At 61.3% G+C, this 12,124-nt stretch overlaps 2 protein-coding genes across 5 annotated transcripts; both read right to left on the minus strand.

The window, feature by feature from the left end:
* Positions 1-427: 427 nt before the first annotated feature.
* Positions 428-8,346, minus strand: SYTL4 (synaptotagmin like 4). 3 transcript variants are annotated; one of them, XM_027890411.1, is made up of 17 exons: positions 8,316-8,346; positions 6,891-7,023; positions 6,543-6,758; positions 5,895-6,004; positions 5,628-5,742; positions 5,358-5,465; positions 4,961-5,075; positions 4,764-4,854; positions 4,471-4,574; positions 4,289-4,375; positions 3,788-3,966; positions 3,489-3,591; positions 2,473-2,634; positions 2,038-2,143; positions 1,561-1,660; positions 830-1,038; positions 428-710 (listed from the first exon to the last, which is right to left on the minus strand). In XM_027890411.1, exons 2-17 carry the CDS (start codon positions 6,998-7,000, stop codon positions 568-570), a joined length of 2,058 nt encoding a protein of 685 aa, XP_027746212.1. In that variant the 5' UTR covers positions 7,001-7,023; positions 8,316-8,346; the 3' UTR covers positions 428-567. The 3 variants fall into 3 exon arrangements, with proteins under 3 accessions (XP_027746212.1, XP_027746213.1, XP_027746214.1); XM_027890412.1 differs by lacking the exon at positions 8,316-8,346 and adding an exon at positions 7,819-7,840; XM_027890413.1 differs by lacking the exon at positions 8,316-8,346 and having other exon boundaries at positions 4,289-4,372; positions 6,891-7,038.
* A 384-nt stretch (positions 8,347-8,730) lies between these two features.
* Positions 8,731-12,119, minus strand: TRMT12 (tRNA methyltransferase 12 homolog). Of its 2 annotated transcripts, none has more exons than XM_027890422.1 (8): positions 12,067-12,119; positions 11,442-11,513; positions 11,126-11,273; positions 10,859-11,048; positions 10,619-10,769; positions 10,432-10,541; positions 9,651-9,808; positions 8,731-9,580 (listed from the first exon to the last, which is right to left on the minus strand). In XM_027890422.1, the coding sequence occupies exons 1-8, from the start codon at positions 12,108-12,110 to the stop codon at positions 9,167-9,169; spliced, it is 1,287 nt and encodes a 428-aa protein (XP_027746223.1). In that variant the 5' UTR covers positions 12,111-12,119; the 3' UTR covers positions 8,731-9,166. The 2 variants fall into 2 exon arrangements, with proteins under 2 accessions (XP_027746223.1, XP_027746222.1); XM_027890421.1 differs by having other exon boundaries at positions 10,859-11,051.
* Between the last annotated feature and the right edge of the window lie 5 nt (positions 12,120-12,124).

Consider the following 12,124-nt stretch of genomic DNA (forward strand, 5'->3'; position numbering starts at 1 on the left):
GCAGTAGAATATTAACTTGAAATAAATAAATTTGTATAAAAAGTTGTATATTTTTGTATAAAATGCTGGCAGATGTGTTGCTGAGAGGCCTGGAAAACAAATGTTTCCTAGGGATCACGACCCCTGGCCCCCCAAGCTGATCCCACATGGTTCTGTCCTGGTCCCTGCAGCCAGGGCTGGGGCTGGGCTGTGAACAGGGAGGTGGGTGGAGAGGACAGGGAGGGAGCAGACTGTGAAACAGAAAGGGTGGGAGGAAGAAGAATGGAAAGAAATAGAAACCCAAAGACATTTCAAAGCATTTTGCCTGGGGGAGAAAAGGGAGGGTCCACAAGGACTTCAGTTCAGCCTGAAATCTGGTGCAAGGCTTATGACAAAAGGAAAAGCCTTCAAATGAAGCTAGGCCAAGAAGACTTTCTGCCCAAGCCTGTTTAGAGAAGGTCATGTTTATTAAAGAAAAAAAAATAATGATACAACCCACGTTTGGTAGCCCTGCCAAGCCCTGCAGAGAGTGTGGCTCCAGAGCAGCGGTGCCAGCCCTCAGCTGAGTCTAGGTGCTGGTGCCACAGCCTATGGCCTCAGCTTGGCCATGGTGGAGCGGAGCTGGAGCGTCCCCTCTGCCCACGAGCCAGGATACTGGCACATCTTCTGCCACAGGTTCAGCTCCTCGCCCATGGAGTCCATCCAGTCCACAGCCTGCCCATTGCTCATTCCTGGAGAAGAGATGGAAGTGGGCAGAAGTCACTGCCAGAGCAGGCTCCTGCTCACAGTGCAGCAGCCCCAAGAAAGGCTGCTTGTCCCCAGGGTCTGATGGGACTACAGGGCTCCTCACCATTGCCCACCCCCAGACGGACACCCCCGAGGAAGTCGTTGCTGGACAGTGGCTCCCGGTCCCAGACTGTCAGCTCCAGGCAGATGTGTTGCAGGTCCTCGGGGTTGATACCATTGTAGACAAAGGTGTGGTTGTAATGAGGGTTCAGGGTCTTCTTCACCACAGGTGTCTTCCTCTTGGAGGCTTTGTTTTTGTGTGGCAGGAGGTAGCTGGGGGAAGCAATCCCTTGGGTTAGCAGCACATGGGCAACTGTCTTCTGCTCCGGGGCACCTCAGCATGCCAGGACCTGGCCTGGAGGTGCTCTTTCCATCTTTCCTGACAAGGCTCAGGAAGGACTATGACACCCTGAAAGGGGTGGTCTCTTCCCTGCCTCTTGAAAAGTCACTCAGCAGACTGGAAGTGGTCTGGGGAGGGCAAAGACTGGAGCCTCCTCGCCCCTAGTCATGCTGCCCCATAGCATGGTGACCTTTGGGAAGATGATTGGATGGCAACTGGATCCCTGCCCTGCACAGAGCCTTCCACCACAACCTCTCAACTAGCCAAAATCCAGGAGAGCACCTGCTACCAGAAGCACCTTGTCTCTGGTCAGATGGTGACTCTCAAGGTACCAACACAGGCAGGGCAGGGCAGCTAATGGAGAGACCCTGCTGCCAGGTGCCCACAGCAGCACTGGAAATATAGCCAGGGAGGACAGTGCCTTCATTGCTCACCCACCCAGGACCCTCACTCACCCCTTGACAAAGCTGTCTGAGGTCCCCCCAGATTTGGCAGCTGTGAGGTTCTTGGCTTCTTTGATCCAGACCTGGATCTCACCACCTTCCCCAGTCTTGCCTAGAAAAAACCCAACACATCAATTAATCAACCTCAATTTCCACCGCCACAAAAACTTCTGGAAAGGTCCTGCTGAACACCCTTCATCCCAGGGGCAGGGATGCCATTTCCTCTTGCCTTCTCCCATACTGGCTGTGCCTGCTGAGGTGAAGGTGGACAATTGCTTCATGCAGGACCAGCCTGGTCCAGCCCCAAGGAAGCACTAGGATGGCTCAGCCAGCCTGAGGACAGCCAAGTCTGCCCTGACCCAGAGCAGCTTTGCAGGTGTTGGAGAAGGCTGCAGTGACACCACCCAAGAAGCCCAAGCAGAGCCAGATCGTGTGGCCACAAGCAGATCCTGCAAGGCTGCACAGACATCCTGGAGCTGCAGCACTCACCTTTCCTGCCATTCCCAGCCCCGGGGTGCTTGACAGATGGGATGTACTTCATGGAGACAACCAACTCTCCCTTGTACTGGTGGAGACCAGCAGCATCTGCCCCAGCCTGCAAAGGACATGAGACTTACCAAACACTGCAGAGAGGCCACGGCAGACACAGTGACAGCCTGGCCCATGTGCAGCACCTCCCCAGGCTGGGACAGAGGGCTTGGCTTCTCCTAGATGTGGCTGAGCTGGCACAAGTGCCTGCAAACCTTCCCCAGCATCACCGGATCACCCCAGCTCCTTTGGGATCTTATTTCCCACCTGAGGAAGAGGTGGGAAGCTAGGCTCGAGGCAGAGGACCTGCCCTTTTTTATGACAGCACTGCTGTCTGCTTCTGGGCTGTTCACTTCCCCAAAGATTTGATATGGCACGAGTCTTTTGACAGCTCACCTTGCCATGCAGGGGCAGGAACTCCTCCAGGTGGCTGTCAAAGTTCCAGGCATCCAGTGGGACCTCCACCTCCCCCAGGAACGTGTTGCGGCCAAAGCGATCGTGGTGCCAGACCGAGAACTGCAGTGTCCTCGTGAGCAGGAGGGACTTGCTAATCTCGTACTAGGGAGAGAGACAGGAAAACCCCTGGTGAGCAACCAGCAGCAGGCAGGGACAGGCTTGGCAAACACCATCAGCCACAGCTCTCGATCAGCAAAGGAAACAGGTTTGAGGAGCAATGGATGAGCACAGAATTCTGTTCTTCTTTCCATGCCTGCTGAAAACTCAGAGTCCTGGGGCAGCGGTGCAGGAGCCAACGCTCTCCAGACAGATAGACCTCAGAGCCAGGATTCATGGCATCTGTCCACCCATCCCACAGCAAGCAGAGCTCTGCCAGCCCACAGAGCCTCGGGGGGCAGAGCACAAGACCTTAGCAAACCTGTCTGTGAGAGCCTAAAAACCAAACCACAGCTCCCACTTCCTCTTGTCTGAGCGAGCCTGGCCTCAGCAATGCACTGCCAGGCTCTGGGACAGAGTCAGCCAGTCGCACCACCCTAAAGTGGCTGCAGCAGGGCTGGTGAAGGACAGTGCAAAGTCGTTCTGCCCTGGGGCCCAGAACTGCCTCATTTCTGCCTCTGCAGCTGTGCTGCCCTCCCACCAACGTAACCTGTTTCCAGTGGCCCGGAAGCCTTTGCCAAGGAAGGAAATACCCAGAGTAAGCAGGATGCCCCTGGGGAATGCCATAGGAACCAGGGACATGTCCTGTGGCTGTTTACATCTGCAGCTGTGCCTCCACTCCACCAGGGCACCAGGACTTGACATCATGTCCAGACCAGAGCAGCGACCCAGTCTGGGATTAAGTCTTTCCAGTTCTCTGTAGATCCCCTGCCTCAGGGTTAGGAGCCCAACCCACCACTGGCTTGTTCCAGCAGCATCCCCAGGACTGAGTACCTGCACCCCAATCCATCCCTGCTCACCTTTAGCAGCTCATTGTACAGGGGGTTGATGGTGTTGCGTTTGATTGTTGTCTTGCGTTTCCCCTGCCGGGATTTGTCAGGCAGGAGGTAGGTCTTCACGTACCTGCAGGGAGGAGCAGGCAGCACTTCACCAAGGTCTCCCCACAGTTAACCCCCCCCACCTCGAGCTCCCCAGGGCAACCCCAGACTCCCTGCCTTGCCAAGACCTCCCACTTACAGCTCCCATCTCTGGCAGACACCCCACAACCCAGGTGGGCACCACCAGTGGTACCAGCAGCCATCACCCTCCCGGCTCTCACGGGTTGGAGCGCTTCCTGCCCTCGTCCCCATAGGCCAGCTGGCGACACTCCTTCACGTGGATGAACAAGGTCTGTGTCTTCTGCTCGTAGCTCAGGGAGAAGGAGATGCCTCCAGTGACTGCCACGCTGCCAAAGTCACCAGCCTCGCTGTAAATGCTGACCATGCTCCCCAGTGTGCTCTGGAAGACATGGCAGGGCTGAGCTGGCACAGCATCACTCGATGGCCCCTCTTCATCCTCAGCAAGGCTACTTCATGTGCCTCCTCCATACAGCCCCTCTCACCCTCTGTGGCTGGGGATGGCCATCCCACCTGCATGGAGGTTCCCCAGAAGAGAGCTGGGTCTCTGCATTTTAATTCCCTTCAAGGGAAGGAAACCTCCATGCCTCAGGCTCTTGCCTCTGCACCACCCTGCCTTTATCCCACCTAACTCATTGGCACTGCCTCTCTCCATCATTCCTCTTTGCAGCAGAGCAGAGCACGGCCACACCACGGGGACTCACCGAGGAGGTGCCGCTGCGCATGCTGCCCCGGGCCACCCGCTGCCGATGGATCTCCACCAGGTTATCAATGTCCTCCTCCTCCTCCTCCTGCAAGGAGGAAAACAAGCCAACCGTGTGGGGAGCAGCAGGGAACAGCCAGCTGGATACCCAGCTCCTCTACCATGGCACTCCGAGGGTCTCACCAGCTCTGTGTTGAGGCCAGGGACCGACTTGCTCCTGTCCCCCAAAGATCCGCCATCCCCCACGAAGTCCTCGGGACGCAGGTCGATCACCGACTTGGTGTAGTCTGCACGAGAGGTGGTGAGCAGGAGGCAACAGCACGGAGCAGGACCAGCAGAGCCCTGCTGCTCTCTCAAGCAAGGGACTGCCCCAGCCTCTCCCACCCGCACCAAAAGCCCACCTCAGCCCAGGGAGAAGCAGCTGCCCACCCTGGCTGTGTTGGCACCCAAACCCCCTGCACCCCTGCCGCTCTCACCTGCAGGCCTCACCACCCGCCGGGGGTTCTTCTTGAATATCGTTTCATGCTCGTCCACTAAGGCACTGCTGTGGGTCCCTGCAGTGGCATCCTGGGGAGGAGAGTTCCCTCAGAGCAGGGCAGGGCTGGGCACCCCATGGGACTCCCGGCCCCACGCCCCAGGACAGGGCTGGGCCTGCTGGAGCAGCGTCACGCACCCGTCCGTCAGAGTATGCGTTTTTGGAGCGGAGAGGGAGGGTCAGGCTGGAGGCAGCAGGTCCTGCCGGTGCAGCAACCTGTTTTCCAGGGATGGCTCTCTCCAGGGAGTTACTTCTGCAGAGGACACAGAAAGATCTGTCCCAGGCCACGAGCCCAGCTGGGAGAGCAAGTACTGGCTGGAAAGTATCATCTCCTCACAAGCTCCCTGGAGCCACATAAGCTCCCTACAGCACACCAGCCTGGGAGCAGAGGACATGCCTGCCCAGGGACAAGTTTCAGCCTAGCCAGAGGAGCTAGCTCCCCCTCACTAGACCAAGAAAAACACACTTCAGATGAAAGTCCTCATCCTTTGCCAGCCAGTCTTGCTAAGAACAACCCACCTGGGGAGCCCCTCACCTGCCCCCCCCATCAGCAGGACTAGATCTGTAGCCATCCAGGCTCATGTTTTCCATGGACTCTGTGTCACTTTTGCCATCCCGAGGGTCTGAGGCATCTGGAAACAAACTGCAGACAAACAAAACCACAGGTATGTCCTGTTTGGCAAGGAGGTTGGTCTGAGAGAGCTTCTGCGCCACCAATAGTCCAAGCGGGGCGGCAACATCACTCCCATCCCCGCAGCAGATGAGGGCTGGTGCCTGGAGCAGGGGGGACTGCACGGATTCTTACCTGGACCCCTCTCGGGGTGCAGGGGGGCTTGGCTGCCGGGCTGCAGAGGAACTTTTGGGCTCACCAAGCTGAGCTTTCTGGAGGAGGGTTTGTCCCACAGTCTCTCTTTTGCTGGCTGGAAGGAGAGAGGCATCAGGAGGACCCCTGCTCCAAGCCTATTGCCTGAAGCAGGAGCTGCTCCCATCCAACTGTGCAAATGCACTGGGGAAAGGGGGAGCATCACAGATGGCTGGGCTGTGGGAGGAGGCGCTGCTGTGGCACCCCTACCTGCCGGCCTGTGCCGCAGGGACAGCCGCACCATGTCGCTGCCCAGGTGGTTGGCGAAGCGGTTGACCCTCTGGTCATAGAACCAGTCACCCGTTGTCTTCTTCAGCTCACTGCAGGGCAGGGAGGTGGTGGGGGGCAGTCAGGGGGAGTGTGGGGCTGATCCTTGCACCCCAACCCACCCTTGGTGCTCCCACCACCCAAGGAGAACACAGGCACAGTCGGCATGACTGGCAGGCAACTGGGCAGAGACAATTCACTGGGCACTTGATGGGCTCAGCTACATCCCCAGCAAATATGGGAGCAAGACAGGTTTTATAGCACAAGGGAGGCCAAGAAGGAAGAAACCTGGGATGCTTGAAACAGAAGCTCTGCAAGAGGTACAGGGGGATGCTGGAATCAAATAAAAGGGGGGAAAGGAGCAAGGAGGGCACGGAGGAGACACGAGATTGGAGTGTGATTCAAATCACTGTCACCCAACCATGGGAACCCACTCCAGGAGCAACAGCAGAGCCAGCTGTCCTGCAGTGAAGAGGACCAGTGTCTAGGCTAGCAAAGGCCAGCCATGGGGCATCATGGGGAGACTGGGAAGAGGAAGGGAACAGGAAGCACATGCAGAAGGTCTCTGCCACTTGTCCCCCAGGTACTCACGCCTCTTTGGTGCAGACTTTGCAGCGCCAGGAACTGTTGGGGCTGTAGGAACGGCAGTCCCGACACACCAAGTGGTTGCAGCCCCGGCACGTGTTGGCCTTGGGGCTGACACGGCCCAGGCTCTGCTGGCAGCGGGCGCAGGTCCGCTCGCTGTAGCGCTGGCTGCCCCGCTTGGCTCCCTTGCGCCGTATCTCCAGCAGCTCATTCTTCAGGCGCCTGCTCAGACGCGACACCGGGAGCTGTCAGAGCCGCCCCGGGAAACCCCCATCAACAGCACTCTCACTCCTCCACCCACTTCCAGAGCAAAGCAGGGAACCAGCTCCTGCCCAGCCCCAGACACATCCACACCTGATCCTCCTCTCCTCTGCTTTACGGAGCTCCTCATCGCGCTGCAGGACCTGCAGGATCAATTCTCTCTCCACGTCCGACAGGAAGGACAGATCCACGGCTTCCGACATCGCTGCACCCGGGATCGCTGGCCCTGGCCAGATGTGTCCGTGCTAGGAACATGCCACCCGCTGAGCGCGGCGGCTCCCGCCCCGCGAGGTGCTCCGTGCCCGCTCCCGGGGCTGGACCGGACCGCGCCACCCAGGACAGCGGTCCGCCCGCCGCCTCCGCCGCCCTGCCCCGGGCTGGGCTCGGGCTGCCTGCCAGCCCCGCCGCCCCGGTGACCTCAGCCGGCTCCGTGGGACCGCGCTGACGCCCAGCACCCGCGGGCAGCCCCGGCAGGAAGGAGCCGCCCCGGGCTGCCGCTCCCACGAACGCAGCGGGGCCCGGAGCTGCCCGACCCCTGCGGAGCCGCCGGGAGCGGACACGCTCCCAAACCGCGGCGGGGGCAGAATCCGGTCCGGAGGCGCCGACACCGGGACCCAGGTGGCCGCGGCCGCTCCAGCCCCGAAGGAGCCGGGGCGCCTGCTCGGGGACCCGCAGCTCAGCCCGCTGCCCACTTGGGACTGCCGGCACCGCCGGGACGGAGCTACCCGTCCCCGCAGCCGCGCCCCGGGGAACAGGGGGCGGTGGGACGGACCCCGGGCTCCTCTCTCGGGGGGCGTCCGGGGCCGCTGGCACCGCGCCCGCAGCGCGGCCACCAGGGCAGGGACCGACCTCGCCCCGGGACACCGCGGCTCGACACCCCAACCACAGAGGGACTCCCGGCACCCCCGGACACCCCCCCAGCCGAGGGATCCCCGGTGTCCCCCGTCCGCGGAGGAACCCCCTGTACCTCCCGCCCCCCCTTCAGCGGAGGGACCCCCGATCCCCACGACCCTCCCGGTACCTGCCACGGTTCCGGCCGGCGCCTCCCGGAGCGGGGAGGTGGGGCCGGGAGGGTGGAGGGCGGCACCGGAGCCTTAAAGGAGCCGCGCCCGCCGCACCTGCGACACCGACGGGGCGGCCCGTGCGGGGGGCGGTGCCCGCGGCCTCCAGCTCTTTCCCCTCTTGAGCTGCAGCCCCTGCACCGCGGGACGCTTTCCTCCCGTACGCCTGGGAAGGGCCCGGTGCCCCACGGCCCTGCCTGCGAGCGCAGCTGATCGCGAAAAGCACAAAGCCCACCGCCACCAGAGCTGCGGGGGGCCCTCCCAGGGTCTCCGAGGAGAAGGACTGAAACCCCAGCCGCGCGGCTGCGGTGTCCTCCTGCCGCAAGGCTCCAGCCTCTGCTCTTGTCCTTCGTGGAAGAGATACAGTCCCGGCAGGGCCCCTTGTCCCAGCCCACGGCAGCACAGGCAACACGGGAACCACGAGCACGCGCGGCAGGACAAGGCGTGGGGCTCACACCAGTGGAGAGGTGGCTTCTCGCCACACAGGTTCTGCGTGGGAGGCCAGCTGGGAGTAGCCCTGAGCAAACTCGAGGACGCAGCTCTTCTCACACTTTCGGCCGCACCCCGGGGCTCCCTGTCACGGGACTGGAGAGCCAGAGGCTCCCAGCCCTACAGGAGGAGATGAGACACTGACACGGAAAAAAACATGGGGACGCCAAAGGGCCAGTGGGAGCTCCCTCATGGGGCAGAGGTTCTCTCCATCAGGAGTATACACGATACTCAGAGGGCTTTGGGCTTGCAGGAAGAGGATGCCAGCAGAGACTTTGCTCCCTGAGCCCCTCCACACACCTCCCTGGGACCCGGCTTTCCCAGGCCCCCACACCTGCACCAGTGTTCACATTTTAACTCGACACCAACAAGAGAAATGAGAAACATCCTTATTTCTGAAAAAATTATAAGAAACCAAGATAAACAGCCCTGTTTCCAGTACAATAAAAAAGCACGTTTGTAAATACAAGCACAAGGCCTGTCCTCGCCCTGTTGAAATGAACCCAGCGGGAACCCGAGGTTTCTCAGCCCTGTGGTTCTCTCCTGTGTGGAAACAGGGCTGAAATTGTCACATGTCCAAGATCTGGGCAGTTACTGGCAAAGTCAGGGCAGGACACAGGTAGTTCTCAGTCCCATCTCACCTCGACCTGGACCCTGGAGGATCTCCCAAGGGAGCACATCCCTGGGTGCTCTGGGCACAGGGAGGCACTGCTGGGCAGGGGACATAAGGCACATCCAGGCTGGTGGCAGGACACTGCTCCCAGTGCTGTGATACCACAGTTCCACGGGAGCTGGAGCCCTGCCAGGGCCCACTCCCAGCTACGTGGGCAGCGCTGGCCAACACTCCAGGTCCAGCACGAGGTGATGCACGTGGGGTGCGTAGGACTTCACTGCCTCGATGTGCAGCACTCTGGTGTGCCACGGCCGCCCGTGCAGCTCCACCAGCAGCCCCTGGATCCGCACTGCTGTGGCTTCAGCCCACTTCTGCCACTCAGGTCTGATCCTGGCCCCCACTGTCTCCTTCCTGGTGTCTTCTATTGGGTGCTGTGCCTCTGGAGATCCCCACTCAGCTGGCAGGACTGGAGGCGGTGCAGGGGGAGTCTCTACGTTGTGGTGGATGTGGAGAACACCACCCGTGTCCTTCTTGAGGACACGGCAGGCCACTGGCCAGCCTTCCTCCGAGCTGGGGATCAGCCCCAGGTTCACCCGGTCTGCCGTGTCCCGCAGCTCCAGCTGGGAGGAGAGGGAAGGTGAGGGCACGCCCTGTGCGGATGGGGGCCCGCAGCTGGGTGGCAGTGCTCACCTGCCGGCTGTCCCCGTGGTGGATGCGGCACCGATCCTGCACCCCGTTCAGTGCCAGGGCCCGGCGCAGCGCCTCCACAGCGTGGACATTCCACTCGCAGGCATGGACAAAGGCAGCTCCCGCGTGAACCAGGAATGGCAGTGTGAAATAGCCGATGCCTGCGGGCAGGAGGTGGCAGTGGCTCAGGGCAAGGACCTGCTGGGGATCCATGTTCCTCCCTGGAGGCTGTCACCCCAGCTCTCCAAATCGGGTTGGAATGAGCCCAAACACTGGGGAAATGGAAGTTCATCCTTCCCTCCTCTGCAAAAGCAAAATTTGTCTTGAAAAATGTTTAGAGGAGCTTATTTTGCCTTCAGTCTCTGGCCAGCAGCTCAAAACCTGCCCTGCTTCCACTCTGTGCAGGAGTGCCCAGACTAACATTTAATTAACCCAGAGCAGTTTTGTGGGTGCCACATCCCTTCAGTGTGGCACAAATTGGAAGCACTAACTTCCCTAAGCACAAAACAGTGGCAAATCTTTCCCCTGGATCCAAATGGTTCCCTTGAGCAGTGGTGATCTGCAGAGCCTGCGTGCAAGGTTATCCTACGTGTCCAAAGGTAGCAGGGACACAGGAGGGACAGAAGTGCCAGGATAGCTGAGGGCTCACAAACACGGTAGGCGCTCTAAGCCTAAGTATTTTTCACTCCAGGCTGGAAATGACATTTCACATCCATCTGGATGCCATCTGCATCACTGCTCTCTGCCTGCCCACCCTGCCAAACACCTTCTCCATCCCCATTACCTGCATAGAGATCCACCACGACCTCCCCGGAGCAGGGCAGTGAGGCCACCCGCAGCTTCTCCGTGATGTTTCCCGGTGAGAACATGCACTTGGTCACGTCGAAGGTGTACCTGGAAGACCCCACTGGGATGGTGAAGGCGGCCCCTTCCCTGATTCGGCTGTGTCCCGCACCGCAGCTCCTGCCTACCTGATCCCATTGTCCACGTGCTCCACCCAGCCGTCCTGGCCTAGCAGCAGGGTCACACTGGGGGTCCGCATCCCATCTGGTAACACCCGTCCTTGCCTGGCTACCCGCCGGGCGCCCAAAGCCGAGGCCACCGTCTCCCAGAGCGCTGGACCTGGAACACACCCATCCCAAGAGATTCGGGAAAGGCCAGCACAGGTTCTCTGGGCAGGATCAGGGCAGGCAGACCCTGCTCCCACTTACCCAGGCTCTCCCACAGTGCAGCCTTGAAGCTGTCCTCGCTCAGCAGCACTAGGTCCCCGTGCCGCTGCCAGGCACGGGGGACATCCCGCTCCATCTCCTCCGACCAGCTCCCACCGAGCAGCCGCCGCAGCTCATCCCGCAGCTTCTGGGCAGGCGCCCGCCGTCGGGATGCCCTGGAGGGGACAGGGTCCTGCTGCAGGGATGTGGCACGTGGGGCTGAGACCTCACCACTCCATGCAGGGCTTGGGGCAAGGGGGCTCTCCTGACCTGGATCCAGACTAGCTCACGGGGCATCTCCAGGGGCAGGCACAGCTGGGACAGCTTCTCCTGCAGCACAGGCAGGGCCACGCGGCCCCCCGGCAGCTGCTGCAGCTGGTAGCGCCCGTCCAGCAGCTGCTCCTCTTCCAAACGCTCCCTGCAAGGCCAAGGCCTGGTCAGGCCCTTCCCAGCCCCACAGACCCTCCTGGTGCGGGACTGGCTCTGTGACCCTCCTCCCAGCCAGCCCCACTGTCACCTGCTGGAGCAGCATGGGGCTCCCATTATCCCCTTGCTCCAATTCCCCCCTTGTTCCCATTCCCCTTACCTGAGGTGCTGGGCGAGCCGCCGCTCCGTGGCTAGTGCAGGGATGGGGATGGAGGTGTCCTTGGCTTCCATCCTGCCAAGTCCCGGGATGGAGGGACTTCACCAGGCCCCAGGGACGTCGGAGCCCTGTCTGCTGCCCGGGGCAGGGGCTGGGGGCACTGGGGACAGGGGACCGGGGTGGTGGGGTGCCCTGGGGGTGGTGTCCCAGGGAATGGGGTGCTCTGGGGTCGGGCAATAGGGATGGGATGGAATGGTGTGCCTGGCAATGGGGCACCCCAGGGGATGGGGTTGTCTGGGGGGTAGAGTACTCCGAGGGGGGTACACTAGGGGTGAAGTGACCCAGGGGATGAGGTGACCCACGGGATTAGGAGGATGGGGCACCCTAGGATGGGGTGCCCTGGGATCGGGGCACCCTAGGATGGGGTGCCCTGGGATCGGGGCTCTCGGGGATGGGGCGCCCGGGGTGGGATACCCGAGGGGCTGCGCCTCAGGGCCGGTTCCCGGAACTGCACCCCCGAGGCCGCGGGGATGCTCCAGGAGCCGGCACCTCCTGACCGGCTGTGCTAGGAGGGCTCCCCGAGGCCACAGCCGGGGTCCCTCTCCCGGCCCGGGGCTCGCGGTCCTACCGGGCGTTTCCCGCCGGAGCACTTTCCGGGAGCGCCGCCGCCATGCCTGCTGCGGGCG

The sequence above is a fragment of the Empidonax traillii genome, unplaced genomic scaffold (genome assembly GCF_003031625.1).
Source record: "Empidonax traillii isolate 1590-97213 ecotype Southwest subspecies unplaced genomic scaffold, ASM303162v1 scaffold287:size763773, whole genome shotgun sequence".
NCBI classification, from domain to species: Eukaryota; Metazoa; Chordata; class Aves; order Passeriformes; family Tyrannidae; genus Empidonax; species Empidonax traillii.